The sequence below is a fragment of the Triturus cristatus genome, chromosome 5_1 (genome assembly GCF_964204655.1).
Source record: "Triturus cristatus chromosome 5_1, aTriCri1.1, whole genome shotgun sequence".
In the NCBI taxonomy this organism is placed as follows: domain Eukaryota; kingdom Metazoa; phylum Chordata; class Amphibia; order Caudata; family Salamandridae; genus Triturus; species Triturus cristatus.
In genome coordinates, this window is record NC_140587.1 from 765,678,997 (window position 1) to 765,703,032 (window position 24,036).

At 41.7% G+C, this 24,036-nt stretch overlaps 1 protein-coding gene across 1 annotated transcript in view; it reads right to left on the bottom strand.

Moving 5' to 3' along the window:
- The window catches only part of LOC146831445 (histamine H3 receptor-like), an 87,803-nt gene extending 64,191 nt beyond the window's left edge, over positions 1-23,612 (bottom strand). The window contains exons 1-2 of the mRNA XM_085603915.1: positions 23,378-23,612; positions 21,103-21,272 (exon numbers count right to left, since the gene is read on the bottom strand). Of these exons, the coding sequence (XP_085460041.1) occupies positions 21,103-21,272; positions 23,378-23,612 (405 nt within the window). The remainder of the gene's footprint in view (positions 1-21,102; positions 21,273-23,377) is intronic.
- Positions 23,613-24,036: the final 424 nt, after the last annotated feature.

The window sequence follows — 24,036 nt, forward strand, 5'->3', positions numbered from 1 at the left end:
TGGAACGTAATGGGGTGTAGGTACACGGGGGGTATGGCATGTACTGGGGTGGGGGTGGGGCTCGAACGTACTGGGGTGTACATTGACGGTGGTACGACACGTACTGGGGTGGGGGTACGACTTGAACGTACTGGGGTGTACCTAGACGGGTGGGGGTATACATACACGGGGGGTGCGTGTCGGACGTACGGGGGCTGGGGGGAGTGTTGGGCGCGTATGCGGGCACATGTCTCCATGGTTGCTATAGGAGTTCGGTGCGGACGGTGTTTTTTCCATACGGTTGTACGCTCGGACGCACGGGTTGGATCGTGATTCCTCGGTCGGACTTGGCTTTTCACGTTTGTAAGGTAAATCGTCCGAGGACGTGTCGGACACATTTTCCGACCCGAGGACGTGTGGGGAATGATTCCCAGTGCGGTTCGTATGGACTTTTTACCATGCGAATCGTGATTGCCAGTTCGTACGGCACTTGTACGATTCGTACGGTAAAAAGACCCGATACGAGTCGTACGGGGAAATTTTTTGCCGGATCGTGATCGGCACCTTAGTCTTTCTATTATTATTTAGAAAGGTAGAGCAAATCTTATTGCATTACTTGAAGTAGAGCTTGCCTCCTATTAGAAGTCTCAGGGAGATAAACGACTTTATAGAACTCGCTGGAATCAAGGAACCTGCCACAAAGAAGAGCTGGCAGAACTACCAGGAGGAGTACTGCCCCTTTGCTGTGGTCTTGCTTTGCTGGGTTGATCTGCGGTTGCTGCTTCTGCCTTAGGCAATGGAAGGACTGGTCTGAACTTTCTTTACTTGTCACTGAGGGCTTGAAATAGAACTTGCCTCCTTTTCACAAAATCTCAGGGACAGCAAAGACTTCACCTACCTCTAGGTACCGCTTCTGGAACCGCGGTTTCCGTGGCCACAGAGGGGGAAAGCAGCCGACACCATCACGACACTGCTGCAGACTCTGTGTCTTGAAAGCACCACAGAGGGCATTGCCGCACTGCGCACTGCGCACCGCAACCCTGGTCTCATCAATGACGTCGACTGCCGCCGAGCCGCTGCTTGCAACACGACCTGTGGGCTCCGCAAGCCTCACTTCACTCTGCTTCCCTGGTCTCACCAACAACATCGCTGCCCGCTGACCATGACAACCGTGACCTCACCGTGGTTGGGGGGCACCACTCGTAAGTTACACGATGCACCGCCCCGTCCGACACTGTAGTCTGGGCCAACCACCCCAGCTCCCATCAACCGGCACTGCTACGTACACTGCCACCTGTCAGCACCGCCATGAGCACCGCCTCACTCCGCACTGCAGCCCTGGTCTCACCGACGCCGCTGGACGTCCGTGACCGAGCCGTTACCTGCACTGCGACTTGAAGGTACCACACACCCCACCGCTAAGGTTCACATCACAACAGAGACAGTTGCCACGGCCAGCCCGCACCGATGTGGTCCGCCGGAACCAAAGATACTTTTTACGAGTCTGTTGACACTAACACCAGTCCGCAATGACGCCGTTGACCGGAACTGTTGGATTTTGTTGTTTTTAGCACCGCTGTAGCACCGGATGGAGATACCAACTTCAAGAAACTTCATTTTTAACTCATACTTGCAAGTTGCCTATTTTTGGTTACTGTATGTTGGTCTTTTATCGTTTTGTTCTTGCTTGCACAGATAAATATTGGTTATTTTTCTAAGACAGGTGTGGTGTCCTTTTGTAGTGTTTTCACTGTATTACTGTTGGTTATTTGCAAATGCTTTACACACTGCCTCTGAGATAAGCCTGACTGCTCATGTCAAGCTACCAAGGGGGTGAGCAGGGGTTATTTTAGGAGTATATCCCCCTTATCCTGACTAGAAGGAAGGGCCTCTACTTGGACAAAGGTGCAAAACATTGCCAACTACAGACCCCCATTTCTAACAAGGATCAACAGAAACTCTTTACGATACCCAAAGAAATGTTTAAAATCTTCTTCAGATTGATTGTACTTTGAGGAAGTCCTCAGACCGCTTCTGTAAGTGTGGCCCCGGCCGAAATGTCTACTGTTACTAATACAGATACAACAAAACGGTATGGCCCAAGATTCGCCTGCACACTGTTAGTCCTAAACGTCTAAACATTGCCCACTCTTCAGGTCAACCGTTATAAAACCTGAATTTGACAATATATACACCTCACAGGTAGAGGAGCACAGTACTCTGAGGTATAAAGATACGACTTCATAGGATTATATAATGCTCAAGCATGTATCTTACATCCTTGACAGACACTTGTCTTATGTGTGAGACAGCAAGACAAACACATTCTGTTTCAAATGAAAACTTTCACATCCTTGTTTTTTCTTTTCTGCCTTTATTCAAACGTCTTCAAGTAGCTAGACAAAACAGGACGATACAACCAGAAATACAGCTTACAAGTTTCGTTCCAATTCGCATGGGACTTCTTCAGGGCAGCTTGGCGATCTTAAAATTGAGTGAGGTGACTTGGAAGCAAACACTGGGGTTGCACTTGCAAGGTTGTTGATCCCCGGAGAAGCTGCAGAAAATGGGAATTTGGCAGCCGGTGGCCTTCAGTACAAGTTCAAGGTAGCAAAGACTCCCAGTAGCTGCCGCAAGAGACATGGAGTACAGTGCTGCCACTGTTTTGAAGCCAACACCCCCATTCAATACTGCCAAAAACAGAATATTGGCACCAGATGGACTGCATGGATCAAGACGTTCGATGATTTCATAGATGCCCATACATTGTATCTCCCCTAGTGGTGTAGTTTTCTCCAGACCTGGGTCCAGTTCCTCCCTTTGGACCTCGTGAATGACGAGCAGTTTGAATTCCTTGAGAAAGGGAGGAACTGAACCCTTCATTAATGTGATAGATGACTAGCTTGGTGACTCAAGTTGGCTAACTTTCCTGCATCTCAGTCCATCAATGTAAAACTGACACAGTCAATTAATATGCAGTCAAATATGACTTACACCAGTAAATAGCATATAATGAAATGCAACCAAGGTAAGGGATCACAATGTACTCAGGACCCTAAACTGAACACACTCTTGCCACATAAATGATGTCATAATCAAGGCATATAAGTACTGGTTCACCTACAAGGCAAATACACATACATACATACATGTGAAATCTGAAAGTGCTGTGCATAGGTCTGTAGTATAAAGTTACCTTTATCTACATAAGTTAGCACCATATGATAACGGCCTACATTGCTATACATGTGTGTCAATCGAAGTTCAGCTCAAAACCTTGTCATACAAAAAGCACTAGCTTTTTGTGGTGATGTCATGTTACTGAGTTACATGTGGAATTCTGTTAGGTCATACAGAGTGTTGAAAGATTCTGTATCCAATGTTCCGTGCTGTCAGTTGTGATCTCTGTCCTGGCAGCATAAGGGACGACTCTCTGTATTCAAGAATAGATCTTCTTCTAATCAACAAAGTCTACACATCATTTCATTGGCGACAGAGGAAGGGATTGCGGACTACAAGCCATCGTTTTACTACAACGTGCCAATTTTGATTTCCTGGTGTTCAGGTACTGCATATCCTGATTTACTGAACTCGATTTTCTACAGTGAGTAAGTTTTTTTTTCTTCTTCATCCTGTCTCCACTGCACGATTTACATTTTGGGACAATTTGGCTTTGAAACGGCACGTTTTACATTTTGGGGCAACTTGGCTTTGAAACGGAGTAAAAAAAAAAGCCCGAGTTAAAACAGAGAGTCGTTCCCCTTTGAACTTTATTCAGAGTCGGCACTCTATCTAAAGCGCGCAAAACATGGGACACAGTTTGATGGTTGTAAATAATATTATACGAGCATAATATGATTAATTAAGTGTCGCGCTTCACGTTGCTCGAGCTCGAGCATCATTTGAAAGCATCCGCGTGACTTACCAGCCTTCCAGTCACAGGCATTCTTCCGAACGTCATTCTTCTTCCGAACTCTTCATTCTCGGAGTTCTTCCGTAGGAACGTCTTGACGTAGCAGTGGGGTGGAATACTACGTTGATTGTCATCAACAAGGAAGCTTCATACTCACGCTGATACGCACAGCGAAGGCGTGTCAATTTCATCGTTCTGCATAACAGCTGAGCGCAAGTTCTTTCTCTTGTAAGTACGCTGATACGCACAGCACGAGCGTGTCAAATTAAAAGTGGATCACATTACAAGTCTGTTTTGCTTGTGGGCTGATGCGCACAGCACGAGCGTTTAAAATTAAAAGTGGATCACAAACCCCATATTGCGCTGATGCGCACAGCAAACACATTGTGATTTCCATTATCAAGACAACTTATTTTGCATCGCGCTGACGCGCACAGCCATGATTTTATTCAAAACATCATTTTAGTGTGTTGGTGTTTATGCCCAGTTTGTTAATGAAAAATTGTAGTTAATTAGTATTCAATTATTAGTACTGCCACCTAGTGTTACATCACATTAACATATAAAGAATTGTTTTTTTTTCTTCCCTTACTGCATATTTCTTGTTTTTAATTTATTTTAATAATTTTGTTTAGCATTGCCTTACACCTAGTAACATGCAGAGTGTTACTCCTCCTGCACCATTTTTACAAGAACCAGGTGATCCTCCACTCGAATGGAAGCTATGGATTAGGTCTTTTAAAGCTTATCTTGGTGCTATTGAAGGTCAAAGATACAGGCCGGAGAGAAAGAAAAATTTAATGTACTATCATTTGGGTGTGGAAGGTCAGAATGTTTTTGATCATCTCCCTGGATTGGAGGCACCTGAAGGGGAAGACCCTGATGAATTTGATGCAGCAGTCATGCAATTGGATAAGTATTTTGCAAAAACAAAAAACATTGTGGTTCATAGATACAACTTCTTCACTAGAGCACAAAAGCCTAATGAAAGCTTGAACACTTTTATTACTGCACTGAAAGTTCTTGCCGCAAAATGTGAATTTGACAATTTCACTTCGCAGTTGATAAGGGATCAACTTGTCGCTAGATGCTATTGTAAAAAAGTTCAACAAAAATTACTCACTTGTAAAGATCCCACTCTTGATGAAGCAGTAGATATCGCTAAAAGCATCAAAAGGTCCATGGACGATGCAAAACAACTTGAGTCTGCTTTATCAAATTCCACTATTTCTGGAGCAGTCAACTCAAAGCCTTCAATTTCTGGTTCTTCTTCGTGGAATGCTCAAAGAAGACCTATTTCATTTAGAGGTGGAAGAGGTTTTACACCAAACAGAGCTGGAAGAACATTCACACCTAACAGACAATATAACTATAACATAAGTTGTTACAGATGTGGGTCATCCATGCATGTATCATCTTTTAAAAATTGTCCCGCGCTCAACCGTCAATGCACTAAATGTGGAAAAGTGGGACATTTTGCAAATGTTTGCATGGGGGTAAAAGAGGCAATGTAAGATGTGTGATCAATGATTCTGAAGGTGTAAGTGGTGATTTTGATAGTCAACTCAATGATGAAGTAATTAATCAAGAATATCTTGTAGTTGTTAAAAATTGTTCTAACAACTGTGTTACACAAAATATTCCTGATCCAGAGGTTGATGTTGTCATTGATGGCAGTCATATTCAACTTCTTGTCGACACGGGTGCTCGTATCACTATAGTGTCACAAGATAAATATCTTATGCATTGGACCTGTAAAAATCTACTACCTCCTGACATACTCACGGTAGCCTTTGAGGGTAGTAAAATTGACCTGCTTGGTCATTTTTGGGCAAGTATTAGTGTTTTTAATTTAACTATCAATGGTAAAGTTTATGTAGCCAAACGGGGCATCAATGTTCTGGGTCTTGTACATCAAGCAGAGTTTGGTCTTACCATTAAACCTGGTCTACCGAATCCAGTTTTCATTGACAATCAAAGCCATCATAACCTTCTTAAAAGTATTAGTTCTACTGTGGATTCTCAATTAAATGCCTTTTGGGAAGAAAAGTATGCAAAGGTTTTTGAGGATCGTTTAGGCAAAATTACAGGTTTCCAGCATTTTATCAAAATCAAAGATGGTACCTTACCAATCAAACATAAACTTCGAAATGTTCCGTTGAGTGTTAGAAGTGACCTTTCAAAGCATTTGCAATCTCTATGCGAGCAAGGTATAATAGAGAAAGTTGAGTCCACACTTTGGCTTTCTCCCATAGTTTTGGCTAAAAAGAGATCTGGAGAACTGAGGATGTGTGTTGACTTGAGGAGCCTCAACGAAGCAATTTGGGTTGATGGTTTTCCTCTTCCGCGCATTGAAGATCTTATCGCTAAAGTAGGGAATTCTTCGTGGTTCACAAAACTTGATCTCAAAGCGGCTTACCATCAGGTTGAATTGCATCCTCAGTCCAGACATTTGACAGCGTTTGTTACTCCTGATGGGGTATTTCAATTTTGTCGTCTTCCTTTTGGTCTTGCCTCAGCTGCAGCAATATTTCAGAGATTAATGACAGAAATGTTTTGTGATGACCCCAACGTAGTGGTTTTTCAAGATGACATCCTTATTTTTTCGCAAAATGAGATTGAACATGACGTTGTGATTGATAGAGTATTTAATGTTTTGTCGAGTAGAGGTGTCACTTTGCAAAAGAGTAAATGCGTTTTCAAAGTAAGAGAAATTGAGTATTTAGGACATGTCATTTCTGAGCAAGGAAGTAGACCCAGACCAGGCCTTATTAAAAGTATAGTTGAGGCTCCATCTCCTCAAAACAAGGAACAACTAATGTCATTTTTAGGTCTCTGTGAATTTTATTCAAAGTTTATGAAAGATTTCGCGAAAACTACTGAGTGTTTTAGGGCACTACTTAAGAAAGGTGCAAATTATGAATGGTCTGAAGAATGTCAAAGGGGTTTTGAAGCCATCAAAAATCATATTGTTAAAGCACCTGCCTTGCAAGCATTCAAAGAGGGAAATCAGACTGTTATCACCGTTGATGCTTCTGATTATGGTTTAGGAGCGATTCTCTCACAGTATGCTGGTGGGAAGGAATATACAGTTGGTTTTGCTTCCAGGACTCTTCGTCCGGTTGAACGAAAGTACTCTGTGATTGAAAAAGAGCTTTTGGCCTGTGTGTGGAGTGTGGAAAAATTTAAACAGTACGTTTGGGGTAGATCTTTTATTTTAAAAACTGACCATAGACCCCTTGTGGACATTCTTTCTGGTAAAAATGTCAAACGTACCACTGCACGCATAGCACGGTTGTCAACAAAACTCATTGAATACACTTTCAGTGTAGAATACATTCCTGGGGGGAAAAATTGTAGAGCTGACTGTCTGTCGAGACTTCCTATTTCAGAGCCGGATGATCAAGATTGGGAAAATGAGGTTGAGGAATGTTTTGTAGCTCTTATTGGTCAAGAGAATGTATCCTTTGCAGAGGTAGATTGGATTTTACAGATTGATAAAGATCCGATTTTAAAAGTGGTTGCATCTTCGATAAAAAAAGGATGGCCGAAAGAGAAGTGTTTGTCACCTGAACTTCAAATGTTTTGGAAAGTCAGTAGCAAACTTTCAGTGGAAGGTGGTAAGATAATTAGGGGTGACAAACTCATTCCTCCTAGTATTTATCGTGATAAAATTGTTTTGGCTGCGCATTCTGGTCATCTTGGGTCAACTATTACTAAAAGGAAGGTCAGGAGTGATTTCTGGTGGCCTAGAATGGATGTTCAAATAGATACATTGGTTAGAAATTGTTCACGATGCAATACCAGTGATAAAGTGTTAGTACTCGAGGGTACTGTTGAGTCTCCTGTTGTTCCTCCCAGTAGGGTGTGGCAAAAAATTGGAATGGATTTTCTTGGTCCATTTCATGTGCTTCCTTCTTCTTCAAAGTATTTCCTAGTCATTATTGATCATCTATCTAGATGGGTTGAGGTTGAGCCCATCTCTGCACCAAACTCAAAAAGCGTTATTAATTGTTTGAATAACATTTTTGCTAGAGAAGGCTGTCCAGAAGAAATTCTCACAGATAGCGGAGTGCAATATGTGTCACATGAAATGACCACATTTTTAGATTCATGTGGCATAAAACATACTAGAACTCCTTTATATCATCCACAGAGTAATGGTAAGACAGAAAGATTTAATAGAGTTGTGGTAGAATGTGTACAAGCAGCTTTCAGATCTAGGTTTTGTGTGCTTCAAGCTGTTAAAGATCTTGTTTGGTCGTATCGTACATCACCACTTATGCGGGGCAGAAAAGCATCTAGCCATGTGTATCCTTTCTGGATGGTCAGATCTTATCATCAGGGTTGTGATATGAAGTGTTTATGGGAGTCTGCATGGAAGACCTCATGTGAAATATCATCAAAATTTTGTCAATCTCCAAGTAAAAAAGAGTCTCATAGATTATCAATTGGAGATTGGGTTAGAGTCAAGAATCCAGTTTCTGTAAGAAAAGGGTTTACTAAATTCCATGAGCCACAACAAATTGTAGATGTACGTAAAAATGCTGTAAAATTGTCAAATGGTAATTGGTGGAGCACTTCTCGTATAGCGAAAGATCCATCCTTTTCTTCTGACATTAGCAAATGAATCAAAATGTTTCAGGAGGGGATGGTGTTAGGAAAAGCATTAGGATTCGTTCTAGACCTCGTAATTTACAAGATTTTGTATAATTGTCAATAATTGTTTTTTTTATTGTTTAAAGGAAAAGTTGTTTTATTTAAGGGGGGAAGTGTGGTGATGTCATGTTACTGAGTTACATGTGGAATTCTGTTAGGTCATACAGAGTGTTGAAAGATTCTGTAGCCAATGTTCCGTGCTGTCAGTTGTGATCTCTGTCCTGGCAGCATAAGGGACGACTCTCTGTATTCAAGAATAAATCGTCTTCTAATCAACAAAGTCTACACATCATTTCACTTTTTTTTTTTTTTTTTTTTTGTCCTCATGTGCTGCTTTCCACCCGTTCTATCTTTGTAGCGCCCAGGGGTGTAGATTATCTTATGATCAAGGAGGCCTGCTAAACAGAAAGCTAGAGAAAAAGAGAATGCAAGATCCTCACTCCGACTTTCCATCGCAAAATTCTCCAAAAGATAAAAAGCAACTTAATCATAGGACTGGAATTTTCCATCAATACAATACTTCAATACTAAGGAGATCCTCACCCAACCCGTCACCCAAAGTACTCAAAGAATAACAACCAAAATCTGTGCTTCTTTTTCAGGGGAACTACCATGTCCAGTTTACCAATGTCTCTCATAGCTCTAATCCACATCAGATCTGTAGGGGAGTCAGGAGAAACCCAAAGTTTACAAATTTCCCTGCGGGCCAACAAAATAGCATAAAACACCAGTTTTGCTTTGTCGTCGAAGCCCTTACCTTGTAGATCCATTCTACCTGTGATAATATTCTCAGGGCTTACCTCAATCTTTTGCTTGAGTATGACTGACAAGCAGTTACTTACAGCATCCCAGAAGATCTTGATCCCCGTACATGTTGCAAACATGTGAATATCATCCTCATTTGGACTATCACATTTGGGGCATCTTACATTACCACCTTCTTTAAATTTCGCCAGCCGCTTTGGAGTCCAATACGCCCTGTGGAGAGTGAACAAGTGGTTTCTTCTTAAATTTGCAGGTTTAACCAACTTATATAGTATCGACATAGTTACTTGCCATTGATCTTCTGTCGCAATCCTTGGCAAGCTCTCTCCCCAGAGTCTCTCCGGCAGTAGAAAAGGGCCATCTTCCAAATCAATTATAGCCCAATACCATGTTGCCACTTCTTTTTTAAAACAGGCTTCCAGTGCCAATTTTGCCTCAAAGTCACTGGGGCGACCAATAAGATGGTTTTTCCCAATAGCCCAACTTTGAATCTGAAGATATTTAAATTTGGAAAACTTAGGACCCCAACATAAATCGCACTCAGACCATGGCAGCAGGGAGCCTTCAACAAATAACTCCCCCCATTTCTGAGGACCCTCTGATTTTAAAATCATTGCCAGAGCATCATTTGTCCAGCTTGGAGCGCCCAGAGTTTCCCAAATTGGTGCATTCACACTAAAGTAAGGAATTTTTGTGGCCCTTCTGACGCGATACCACACCATAGCCAAGTCTCTTAAAACCTTCAATCTTACTTTTTTGAAGAATTTTGGGTCAGAAAATTTATACATAAAACCAAACTGTTTGACCCCCTCAATACTTAAAGTTGAAAGTAGTTCCCCGATCACTGAATTTCCTGGACTACTCAAAAGTATTCTGTAATTTTTAAGCAGAAAAGCCCAGGAATAGATCTGAAAGTCTGGAGCTGCCAATCCTCCCTTAACGTGTTTTCTCCTTATCTTTTTCCATGATAACCTAGACCCCCTAGAAGACCAAATAAATGACCCAATCTCACTTTGCAATTTTGCTAACCCCTTTTTTTCAAACATCAAAGGGATAGAGTCGAATAAAAAAGTTAACTTAGGAAGCACAGTCATCTTAATCAGATTTACTCGGCCAAAAATAGTAAGAGGAAGATGTCTCCATCCCTTCATTAGACTAGAGATATCCTTCCTAATTTTAGCCAAGTTAGTTGTTGCAATTTGTGAGATATCCTGTGTTATTTGAACCCCCAAGTATCTAATCTGCATTTTCGGAGTTATAAGGTCTGTTTCCATATTCCACACCATAATTTCCGTTTTGTCAGCATTCAAACGGTAGCCTGAGACCGATCCGAAATTATTTGTAATTGTTTCTATCTTGGGCAAAGTTCGATTCAAATCTGATGTTAAGATGACGATATCGTCAGCATAAAGACCGATCTTCCCAACCCAACTCTGACACCTGAAGGGAGGGATATCGTCTGTCTCCCTGATTCTGCAGGCCAACGGTTCAATATATAAATCAAACAAAAGAGGGGATAGAGGACAACCCTGCCTCGTTCCCCTCATTACCTTAATATTTTTGGTTAGAACTCCGTTCACTAATACCCTTGAAGTAGGGGATTGATAGAGAGACAATAAAGATTGACTAAAATTTTTCCCCAATCTAAAATGCATAATTACAGCCTTCAGGAAGGACCAGTTAACACGATTAAACGCCTTAGCGGCGTCTAAAGCAACAATCGCTAAAGGAAGCTTTCGATCGATAGCAATGTCAATACTTGTTATAAGAGAAAAGGTTAAATCTTTAAGAAACCTACCCTTAATGAACCCCTTTTGATCTTCATGCACTATTCCTGGGATCACCTTCGCCAACCTGTCTGCTAAGATCTTAGCATAAAGTTTATAATCACTATTCAAAAGTGAAATTGGTCTGTATGAATCCATATACCTCGGTGATTTCCCAGGTTTAGGAATAACAATAATATTAGCCTGATTCCAAGAGGCCGGGAGCTCTACATTGCCTAGAAAAACCCCATTAAATAACTTTAATAATAACAGTGCCAAGCTACCGGATATCATTTTATACACCTCCACCGGGAAGCCATCTGGGCCAGGTGCTTTGCCCTTCTTAGCTGATCTAATAACCAAATCTAGTTCCCCCTGAGTGATCTCCTGATCCAACATATTTTGTACATCGTCAGTCACAGGTTGTAAACAGCTTAACCATTCATCTATCTCCTTCATATCGGGGACCATATCTTCCCTGTACACCTCTGCATAGTAATTAAAAAAGGCATCCACTATGTCCTTAGTTTCTGTAACTATGTCACCTGATGGTTCTACTTTCACTTCTTTAATTATATTCCTGGTCCTATCTGTCCTGGCTTTCCAGGCAAGTAGTTTACCTGTTCCCTCCCCGTATTGAAAATGAGCTAATCTACTAGCTACCCATTTCTCTTTTACCCGATTGTTAACAACTAGAGTTCATTTCTCTTTCAAATCCAGCATTTTTTTAATATTCTCATCCTTTTGTAAACTATTCCTGTGGCTGTTAGCAATAGCTGCTTCCCCTTGCCTAATTTCTTGTTCTAAACTTTCAACCTCAAAAAAATATTTCCTTCTTTTGCTGGCCCCAATAGCACCTAATCTCCCTCGCAAAAAAGCCTTAGTCGTTTCCCAAACAATATCTAGTCTAGCCGTGCCTAAATTCTGTTCAATAAAAGTTTCAAGTTCGTACTGAAGAAACTGCATTGCCTCCTGATCATATAAAACTGTATGATCCAACCTCCATATTGACTCCGATTCACAAATTCCAATCGCAAGCTCTAAAGTAACCGCCGAGTGGTCAGAAAAATGTGATCCAACATGCATACTTCTTTTTACTTTACCCAATAATCTTGCATCAATTAAAAAGTAATCAATTCTAGATTTGAGGCGATATTTTTTATTAAAAAAAGTATATCCAAGATTCTGACCTGCCCTCAGTCGCCATACGTCACACAAGCCAAATTGCTCCATCAAGCCTCTTAATTTAGAAGCCATTTTGCTGTTTACATGAGCTCTGCTACCCGCCGACCGATCTAATCTGGGGTTTAAGACCGTGTTAAAATCTCCAGCAAAGACTATAAGACCCGTAAGAGACAACATCTCCTTAGCTAACTCGTCTAGTGGATTCACATCATCTTGATTTGGGCCATAATACCCAATAACATTATATAATAGACCAGCAATCTTAATATTTACTATCAACCACCTACCCTTAGTGTCTGCCTGTTTTCCTTCAATCTGACAATTTAACCCCTTCTTAACCAACACTAAAATGTCCCTTGTTACAAATGTCTGTGGTGTGTAAAGGACAAAATCTAGCCATCGAAGTATACCAACAAATTTATTACTCTCTGCCTCAGTTAGGTGTGACTCTTGAAGAATAATAATGTTTGCCGGAGAGTCCTCCAAGTATCTCAAAATCCTATCTCTCCTAGATTTAACCCTTAGGCCATTTACATTCCAAGACATCCAAATAATATTGTCTGTCCTACCCATTATCAACGTCACCCCAATTTGCTATCTCCAACACCCAGATGCTAAAGTAACTCATGAGAACTATTTTAATGTTTAAAGCCCCCTCCCACCCCCTCAACTTCCTTACCCCCAACCCTAACCCTCCCAACCTCCTACCCCCTAAACCCTGAACCCTCACCCGGGAAAACCCACCCACTAACATTAGGCCCAACCTAGGCCTGCCGAATGCCAAGACGGCGGACGTGCTGGGACTATCACCTAAATAATCACATCAATAGTCTGTAGCGGCGCTTATTTATAAACCCCCGGACTGATCACCGGCTTGACACAATTCCAGAAAGCTATCAGCATCTTCCACTTCTCTAAATATGTGCATCTTGTTGTTCCACATAACTTTCAAAAACGCCGGAAATTTTAGCTGCACCGTAGCTCCCAGTTTTCTAAAAGATTCAATCCTCTTACCCAACTCCCATTGTCTGTTCGCAGTTACCGCCGAGAGATCTGACCTAACCTCAATTCTTGCTTCGCCAACAGTCAAAAGGCCCTTCTTTAAAGCAGTCGCTAGAATTTTCTCTTTTAACCCATAGATCAAAAAATTAATCAAAATCTTCCCAGGTTTCGAGCGATTGGGATTCAATCTAAAAGGGTCACGATGTATCCTCTGTATATCCAACAATAACTCTTCTTCAGTTTCCTTCAGCTGTAACTCCGTTTTTAATAAATGTACTACAAAACCCTTTAAATCGTCCCCTTCCTTTCCTTCTGGAAGCCTCAAAATTTTTAAGTTATTTCTTCGCTGCATATTCTCCAATCTTTCCAACCGCTCCTCATAAACCTTTTCTCTAACTTTAACCTGCGTTAGCTCCTTACAATTCTCCTCAAGTTTATCATGAATCACCCTAACCTCCGTCTCAAGAGAAGCTGTACGCAGATTCAGCTCATCAAACTTAGCTTCCAACAGGCCGACTGCCTCCCTAATTCCATCTTGTTTAACCTTAGACTCCTCAAAACCTCTATGCATATCTAAGTCAAGTTTTTTTAACAAGGCAATAACAACTGTATCTGTATCTGTATGGGCCTCATCCGACATATCTATAGCCCTCGAAGAATTATCCTGTAAATCAGAGCTAACAGCCATACCGGTCAAATCACTCTGTCCACAAATGTCTGTTGGGAGTCCCAGCTCCTCGTTTACTCCCAAATCCAAGTTACCTGCCTCCATCTCCAGAGGGTTGTATCTATTAGGGGAGAGGTAATCAGCCCAATCGTCTAAACTACCTTTAGAATCCGCTGAATCTGGATTATTTTTTATTTTTCCAACACCAGCCAAATCTGCTAAATCTACTAAACTCTGGCCTCTCGAAAGTATAAGGGTCTTGGGGACTGGTTTAAAGTATGAATTTAGAGAAGGGTTAAAAGTTGTCTTCTTACTTAGTACCCCCAATTTATGAGCTTGCCGAGTATTTTTTTTCGTGTTACTAGGAAGTTTACTAATTATTTGTGCATCCCCACCTTCTCCCCGTTTTGACTGGACTATGCTCCTAAGTGCGTAGCGTTTACTTGGTTTTTGCGCTAATTTTGTCTTTAATTTAGAGAAAGTATCAGGCTCTCCCCCTTTTGCGTCTTTTTTATTAGCAAAAATACTAGAAAGAGCTGGGGTCCCGCTACCAAAGAACAATGAATCAGCTTGAGATTCCGTAGGGGAGGGTGGGATTGCTCCTTGCTCGCTGGCTACTCCCCTTCCTAGTGCCCCACCCGCACTAAACTGGATCCTAGAAGCCGCCCGCCTCCCTCTACCTCGTTCGATCACAGCACGATGCCAGCGTCCGGGCCCTGCTGCTCCACTAACTCCGCTTGCTGCTGTGGTGTATTCTTTCGACAACTCCTCCGGGAGCCCCGCCTCCGTAGCAGCCGGTGAGTGTTGTTCGTCCGTAACATTAGCGTTCGCGTTCGCGTTCGCCATACACCGCCGCTCAATTTCACAAATGTTCTTTGAAATTATGATCCGATAGTGTAGGGACACTTGTACAAAGATACTGGGAGCTTCTTAATCAATCCAGAAAAAAGCTAATGCGCCGCTCGAGTCGCTCTCATCCAGCACGCCACCTTACAGCACTCGCGACCAAACTCCTAGCTGGCCGCAATGTTTTCCGTCCCATCATTTCACTTTTGTTGGACAAAAAAACAAAATAATTATCCATTTCACATGTCGAAATTCATTACATGTACTAAACAAATAGTCATGCTAAATTAAGTACCCAAATCAAAGGCTATGCTAATGTCACATAGGCAAGCAAGGACATCATGGGTAAAAAAAAAGGGCAAATGTACGTATGAGTGTCAAACATGTTGACAGTGTCGCAACCTATATAGGCCTGAATATATACAAGAGATTCTGATCATAAGTTTGTCACTTTGCACACATAGGGGTTGCAAATAACATAGAGCTGCTAGGAATATTCAAAAATACTTATCATAGCAATCTACTGCCAAAACATGACAGTCAGCATGTAGAAGTGTCCTATTTCTCAAGACGTGGCCCATATGAGCAATGACACATAGGATTTGATGGTCAACAGTATCTAACACATATCTACTAAACGTTAAATAAATGTGTATGAGTTTTCCAGCATACATAAAACGCATGGTCAGTTATGTCTAAGTAACAGTGTACAAAATCATATGCTGTGGTCTTCAGGCACTTTTTAGGTAACAAACAAAATGGGTTGAATCCATGAATCATTACCTCTTTAAACAATCTTCCAATGGAGGCAAAAAAACAATTTGACACAGCACTGAGCAAGACAGGTAACGTTGTAGAAAGGAACTCTGGGGTCCTAAAGTTGATGTTCCGCTGCCTGGATTTGCTGGGGTAAGAATATTATACTCACCCCCTAAGGTGTGTAAAACGTTCCTCGTATGTGCAATGTTCCACAATGTCTACTTACAAACAAATTTGCAGTGGGACCATGATCCAAACCTCCTGAGGAACTGGAAGATGAATCAGACAATGATGGAGAAATCCAGTGCAAAATTCCAGGTCGGTGGGACGGGACCAGGTTGTGGCCAGTTGTTTTGCTTAATCAACAGCACTTAATGGTAATAGTGACAGAAAAACTTTCAGCTTATCAACCAATAAATACTATTTTTGGAACTCATATATTGTCCTGTGTATGTGTGAACATCAATGTAAAAATCTCACATCTTCTCAACTAGATGTAGGCCACAATATGTGTGAATCATGTTGTCGGAGCTGTTGATCAACAAGAGGCCATAACAAAACAAAACAAAAAAATCAACGCAGCAATACAATGTAATGCAGTGTACTGCATGAAAGGGAGATATCAGGATTGCCACACAGTACTGGGGCATTCCTGTCCTCACGCTCTTAAGCAGTGCAGTGCAGCTCAGCAAGTTGCCATGCTGTGTTCTAAAGCAGCAAAGTGTGTTTCTTTTTTTTTTTTTGGTCCTTCTACGCCATTAAATGTGTCCAGAATCTGCTTTTGCTCTTTCTGCGGCCCCCCGTTCGATTGATTGGCGCCAGCAGTATGTAGATTCTGATCTGGTCTTAATGGAAGCACTTTACACAGCAACCCTCCTAAATAGTCAGTTCAGTTTTTCTAACTGGATGGCCCTTGAAACTGATCCGAGATATACATTCATCTGTGCAAAGGCATAATCATCGGACAAATAGGTCTCTGGTGTCACAACTTGTCAAGCCACCCCATACATGCCAACCAAAAATCTTTCTTCCTTTTCCAAGTGGCCCTGTCCAATTGTATTGTATATTTGATCGCATTTAGCCAGTCTAAAAATGTCGGGGAGATATTCTTAAGCCAGCATTTGCAGATTTCTCTGCGAGCAAGTAGAATTAAATAAAAGGACAATTTACTTACATCTCGAGGTAACAACTCATAATTCGAGAAGATACCAAAGAATACCAAAGTTATGCTCACCTGAATGTCGAAACTGAACATAGCTTTCATACCTTCAATAACCGAACCCCAAAATGTGTGTAGCATTGGGCACCTTAAAAACATATGGATGTCGTCAGCCTTTTTCTGCTGACACTTCGGGCAGCGGGGAATAGGTCAACCTGAGGAGGGGACCAGTAAACTGTGTGAAGAGAAAAGAGATGATTTCTCTTTAAATTGGCAGCTAATACTGTAGAGTGCAGTAAATCATAAGATACTTGCCAAATTTCTTCTGGGCTGTGATCCAGCAAGCAATCTCCCCAGAGCTGGAATGGTAAGGGGAAGTCTCCGTCAGCCATGTCCATCATCATCCAGTAAAAATTTGCTATCTCTTTCTTGTTCCGCGTTCTCATGTGTAGTGCCTTCTCCAAATCGTTTGAGATACCTGCCACTGTGCCGATTGCCTGACTCCAACTACTTATTTGTAGATATTTAAATTTTGATAATTTGCTGTCAGTGATATTATTCAGCTCTTCCCATGATAGCAGGGAGCCCTCCGACATTAGTTGAACCCATCGTTCCAATCCCGCCAATTTCAGCGGAGTTTCCAATACGTATTTAGTCCACTCCGGTGATCCTAGGGATTCCCATATAGGAGCCAAGGCACTGTAGTAACTGATTTTCGAGAGCTTTATGACTTTATACCAAGTTGTCACTATGTCTCTTAGAGACTTTAAGCGGACCTTCTTGAAGAAGCGTGGGTTTCCGAACGTATACATAAAGGCTTGGTCACCTCCTTTTATGTCCTAAAGCATTACTTTGAACATTTTTCCTATGTCTGAGTCATCTGGCTGGTTCGGGAGCATTTTCCCTGCCCTTGTTAAGAATACCAATGCATAGAAAATTAGGTCTGGTGCACATAATCCCCCTTTATTTTTCTTCCTTCATAGTTTTTTCCATGAGATTCTTTTGCCCTTGAAGGCCCAAATGAAGGAATTCATTTTAGCTTGTATTTTCCTTAGAGGCTCCTCCTTAAATGCTAATGGATGTTTTGGAATACGAATGTGAGTTTTGGTAAAAGCATCATTTTCACTATGTTGACTCTACCTATTTATGTCAAAGGAAGAAACACCCAACTTTGTAGGGAGTCAGCAATTTCTTTATCTATTCTGCGTACGTTTTTATCGGTTATACGATCAATGTTTTGCGTGATTCTGATGCCCAGATACCTTATCCCATTTTTCAATATAGGGAGTTGAACATTCATATTCCAGGCTATGCACTCCGTTTTTGACTGATTGATCTCGTAACCTGAAATATGTCCAAATTGTGAGGCTATGTTGTATATTATTGGGATAGCCGCAACGGCATCTGACGTGTATATCATCATATCGTCAGCATATAGGGATACTTTCTTTTCCCAATTTCTAAACTTAAAAGGAGCTATGCTGACTTGCTTTCTGATCCTCTCCGCCAATGGCCCTATGTAGAGATTAAAAAGCAGCAGTGACAAAGGACACCCCTGCCTTGTCCCTCTTTTGATAGTTACAGCCTCCGAAAGATTACCATTTACCAGAATTCTGGTTGTGGGCTTTGGATAAATTGATAAAATTGTTCTACAAAAGTTTTCACCCAGATTGCATCTGTCTAATACCTGAACTAAATACAGCCAGTTCCCACGATCAAATGCCTTTGTGGCATCTAGTGCAGGGATCTCCAACGAGAAGCGCGGGAGCTACTGGTAGCTTGCCAGTACCGTCAAAGTAGCTCTCTGATGTGAAGTCAAGCCCAGTATCAAATTCAGAGAGTAGGTGCTTGTTTAAGGGTCTTGAGATGATCAGTTCTGCCTCCTTTGAGTGACAGTCAGCTATACTTATGGCAGTAACTCATACTAACACTCAAACACACACTGTGTTGGCTTATAGGGCCTGCTACATGACAGTATGTATCCAATCTCAATGTAATTAAACCACAAGGAGATTGACCATGTTGTAGGCCCTCCTTTATCAGTCACAACATGTGAGTGAGCAGTGCACCATCAAAAAGTATGGCAACAATAGCCTGAGCAGTAATCAGTGCTGACCCACCAAAGTGGGGGACGGCAGGAGTCAGGGTGAAAACGTGTCTGTTGGATGCATGATCAGCCGAAATCCTGAGAAGAACAGGGTATGACCCAAAGCAGAGAAAATTAAGAGATTCAGCAATATTTATGTGTGTGTCCATAATAAACACTATTGCTTCCTATTTTCGTGGATAAAATCGATAAAATCTACTCCGAATTCCACAATCACCCCAATGTCACTCCAAAATTTCAATCCACCTACTCCGCACCTCCTCACAACGCTCAGGAAACTGCCCAAGCAAATAGTACCAATTTGCTTAATGAATGGTCTCCCCTAGACATTACTTCTTTTCACAACATTCTTACAAGCATTAAGTCGGGCGCCCCGCAGGATCCTATCCCCCCTACTGTACTTCAAAAACTGGATCTCCCCATACTCCTTTCTATCATGCAGCTCCTTAATATATCACTCATGGAAGCTTGTGTTCCTGCAACCTGGAAGCATGCAATGGTCCTTCCCTTACTAAAAAAAGCCAACTCCGACCCTGAGATTCTCTCTAACTTTCGCCCTATTTCCCTGCTTCCCACTTTTTTCTAAGATCTTGGAAAAACACGTCAATCGCCAAATGACCGAGTTTGTTGAAACCAGAAAAATTCTACACCCTTCTCAATCTGGTTTCCGTGCCGGTTTTTCAACAGAGTCAACCCTACTGGGTGGAACCGATAACATTCGTCGACTAATCGATAAAGGAGAAACGGTAGCACTTATCCTGCTGGATTTAAGTGCAGCTTTCGATACCGTTTCCCATTCCTCTCTCCTAAAAATCCTTAACACAAAGGGCATCGGCGGCAAGGCTCTCATGTGGCTGTCCAGCTTTCTATCCAAAAGGACTTTCCAGGTCTTCTCCTCTACAGCTCATTCCCAGACGCAAAAATCTTCGTATGGAGTCCCCCTGAGCTCCATTCTCAGTCCATTACTTTTCAACATATATGTTAGTCCTTTGGCTATGATAGCAGAACAAGCAGGTCTGACTATCCACTCCTACGCTGATGATACACAAATTATCTTTTCACTTTCCCCTAGGGAAACCCCTAACCCACCCTCTCTGCAAGCATGGTTATTAAAGATAGCCGACTGGATGCACGCTAACAAACTTAAGTTGAATGGAGGAAAAACTGAACTCCTCATCTTTGGAAATAAAAAATCGTTATGGGGCCCCCAACATTGGCCCTCTGAGATGGGCGACCTCCCCCTCCCATCCCAATTAGCACGTAACCTCGGCATCGTCATTGACGATCAACTAACTATGAAGCAGCAGGTGATTAAAGTAGCTTAAATTTGTTTTACTATTTTAAAGTGGCTTCGAAAAATCCTGTGGATGCTTCCAGCGACCATCCAAAGAACTGTTGTCCAGGCTCTGGTAATTTCCAGACTGGACTACGGAAACATGCTCTATTTGGGTGCAGGCAAGGAAGTGCTCCGCAGACTTCAGGTGGTCTAGAATTCCGCTGCTAGACTGCTCTGCCAACTTCCCAGAACAGCCCCAACCTCTGGTGCACTCTGAGAACTCCACTGGCTGAGAATCGACAATTCGTACCAAATTTAAAGCCCTCTGTTACATGCACAGAATAAACATGGGCTCTGCTCCCCACTATCTAAGCGCCCTGGTCCAGCAATATCGCCCCTCGCGCTCGCTTCGATCCTCGAATCAATTAAACTTCCAGGTGCCTAGAATCAGGCGAGCCAAAATGGGGGACGATCCTTTGCCTTTTTAGCTCCTTCACTCTGGAACTCTCTCCCGACTCACCTACGTCATGAAAAACAGTACCTTAAATTCCGCAAGGATCTAAAGACATGGCTTTTTAATCAGTAGCGATGCAGCGCGCAACGAAATTTGTTTTTTATTTATTTAAATGTGTTCTTACCTCCGTTCGTCCATATTTCGGTGTTTACATTTCCCCACCCTGCCCCTCCCCTGCCCCGCCTCTCTGCCCCACCAAACTCCTTCCACGGACCGCTACTGCCTTCACTCCTTCATTCCATGTATGAACTCTTTACAACTGGATACACTTTTTGCACACAATTATAGAAGTCTTATAAAACTGTTGCGCGAAAGCAAAACCATTATGGATATGAAGTACACAGTAGGACGTTGCTGAAAAAAAGTAAATGATTTTCATGTATAAGATATTAGAATGTGAACAGGTGAAAAATCTAATGAGTGTTATGATCATATTAAGAAACTTGTGTGGGGTGAGTATGATGATTTCAGAGTGAATAATTTATCACTATATTTGCATACTTACAGGTTTAGTTACTGCCAGGAAACGGTCAAAGCTGATTAAGGTTATAGTGTTAATTGAACACTGACTTATGATATAATCTATTACAAGCCACATTTTGCAGACATGTCTTCCGAGAATCCATTTTCCGTTCATGATATAGTTCTTCATAAACAATGGGGTCGAAAAGGTACCTAAAAAGAAATATTTCAAAGAATTCAATGGATATTCAGGTACTTAATATTTTGAATTTATACTAATAACTAAGAGATATTTTTGAAAGTATATTCGTTAATGGGTTAGTTCATAAAATTGTTTAAAGAAATTGAACTCAGGTGCACACAATTGCCATCCCCAAGCTAAAATGCAGTAAGATGGAATGTACTGCTGCAGACATCATGTATGGCAAGTCTATATTTAACAAAAAAGTGGTATGCAGTTCCTCTTCCATATTGGTCTCCATTCCCACTCCAGGTTACCCGCATCCACCAATGTTGTGGACGACCGTGCACATCCTGGCTGAAGTGTAAGCTTAATCTCCCAGAGGTGAGACACACCCTCTTAGTTAGTTTTTCTTCTGGGTATTCTGGTTTGGGCGGTAGGGCTCTACCTACCTAACTGGTTTGAGCACATAGACAAACCACTGCCAGTGGTTGCAGTACCCCCACAGAGTCTACAGGTATGTAACGAGCATGTTTCTTACTGCATCACCTGCAGACTCACTGTACACTGGTTTTCCCACGTGTGGTTTTCCACATGGATGTCTTTTTGTCACGTGGATTCACTTCGACTTTCAACAAATGTAAGTTGTTTTATTGATCATTTGATGGCATTGTTTTGTCTTTTCTTGTTTTTTCTTCCCTTTGTTTTTTTCGCCCAGATTCGCTAGAAGGACGACCTTTGTCAATCAATTTTTTTCCCCTCTTCTTCCTCTGGATTGACTCGAATCCTCTCCATTGGGACGGTACTTTTTAAAATATCCCTATGACTGTAACCCATACAACAGAGTAGATTAGGTATTTTACACCCCCCCCACCAGGTCCTGAAGAAACACCACACATCCAGTCCGAGTAATATAGGCGTGAAACATGTCAACCTTTTAAATTCACTTGCACTCGTCACCACACGACAATAGCTGTTACAGGTTGAACCCCTCCTGGCAGCCTAGACTTCAATAGTCTGTTTTAACCATAGCACAATGTCCAGTGAATAAAGGTCTTCTGGCACACTGTTAGCTATTTTTAGATTCACTCACACCAAGCGCACCCACTCTACTAACCTTTTCATGCCCATTCACCCGACTCATAGGGCCTCCCAGTGTGTACATCTAAAGAGCGCCGGCCCAACGAGGATCTGCCATTTGATGAAGCATGACACCTCTCAGGGTGAGTGAGGGCCCTTGCTCCTAATTGCAGCTCTCCCCCGTCTTGATCCTTCTTCCACCTGGCTTCCTCTTTCCTTCCCTTTCTGACTTTACGCTTCTGTTGTTCCTTCCCATTAGGAACTGCATACCACTTTTTTGTTCCACATGTCTTTGGGCATGTATGCTGGACCTGCTCCTCAAAAGCCCTCGTTCCCCTATTATTGATTATAAGTCTATACTTAAGACAGCAATGTGAGATGTGATGGGGTGAATGGCAATGCAAACTGTATGGCACACCCCTAAACTCTTACATTTGTGGATATTTGCAAAGGTTTGGCATTGTGTGTGTAACTTTTAAACCACACTTAAACTTTCTTAAAAAAAGAAGATGTAAGAGTAATGCCAGGAAGAAAAAAGGAAGGAATACGCTCATCAAAAAGAGGAAAATAGGATTGTTTAGGTTGCAAGAAAATAAATCGGCCAAAGTTGCTCATGTAACATAGGAGTACATTTAGTTGAGGAGGGATATATAGGAAAATATATGTCTGGCATACGTTTCCATGTGTATTCCTGGGGATCATTATACGTTTGATGAAAGGTTGTAAATCAATGCAAAAGTATAGGTTTAAATGAGTGATGCACAACGTTTTTTCTTTTGCAAGCCATTTTGTAATCTGTACCATTTAAAAAAAATTATCATTTGGTAATCCAAGGCAGATAAATTGTTTGTGTCATTGATGAACCTCCTAGCATATTGTGAGTGTCTTGAGAACACCAGAGGTGACTCAGTCCAAGAATTACTTAACATCCTTGTGTCTACTCTTCTCACTGTGTAGGAAAGTAGAAGAATCTGGCAGTGTGATCAGCACCCTAGCTGTTTTTGGAGGAATAGATCCACATATCAGTCTAAGAAAGAAAAGCACAGTGTCCGTTTACCTATGCCGAAGTCACAGATCGCTAAATTCAAGAGGTAGTAATTGCTCTGTGTTCGAAGATTGGCATCTACGACAAAACTCAATATAACTAGTCCGTTTCCAGCCCCAGTGACACCGATCATAACAGCCATGCCCACTTCCTTGAGGGTTCTCAAGCTGTCTGGTGGGCTCTGGGCTTCACTGGTCACATGGGTAATATTGGTGCCAAAAACATCTCCTTCAAATGACGTTGACATGTTAATCGACGAAATTGACATGGCGGATTTTGATGCAAGGATCTAAAATTTGTGCAGCAAAATGGGAAGAAAAGGAAGAGATGTATGGGAATCATTATTGTGCAGAAATTAGGATTATGAACTTTCTGTCTTTGTCTGGCAGAAAGGATACATGTCTAATTGTCTCGCTTTCCCTTGCTTAAACAGTTTGCTTGTATAAAAAAAAACATGCCATCCAGTTTCAACGTTCATCTAAATGTGGCCCAAAAATACTTTCCTAAGAAGGATTTAATGTGTAGGCTCATCGTGGTATTCCACATTTTGAATGAAAAAAGTAAAGTTTGATCAAGTGCAAGTGTAATATTTTGGAGGACAGCAAAAGGAAGAATAAACAAGGCGACTCATGTATTTTGAAACATGTCTTTCCAATCAGTATTAAAATAAC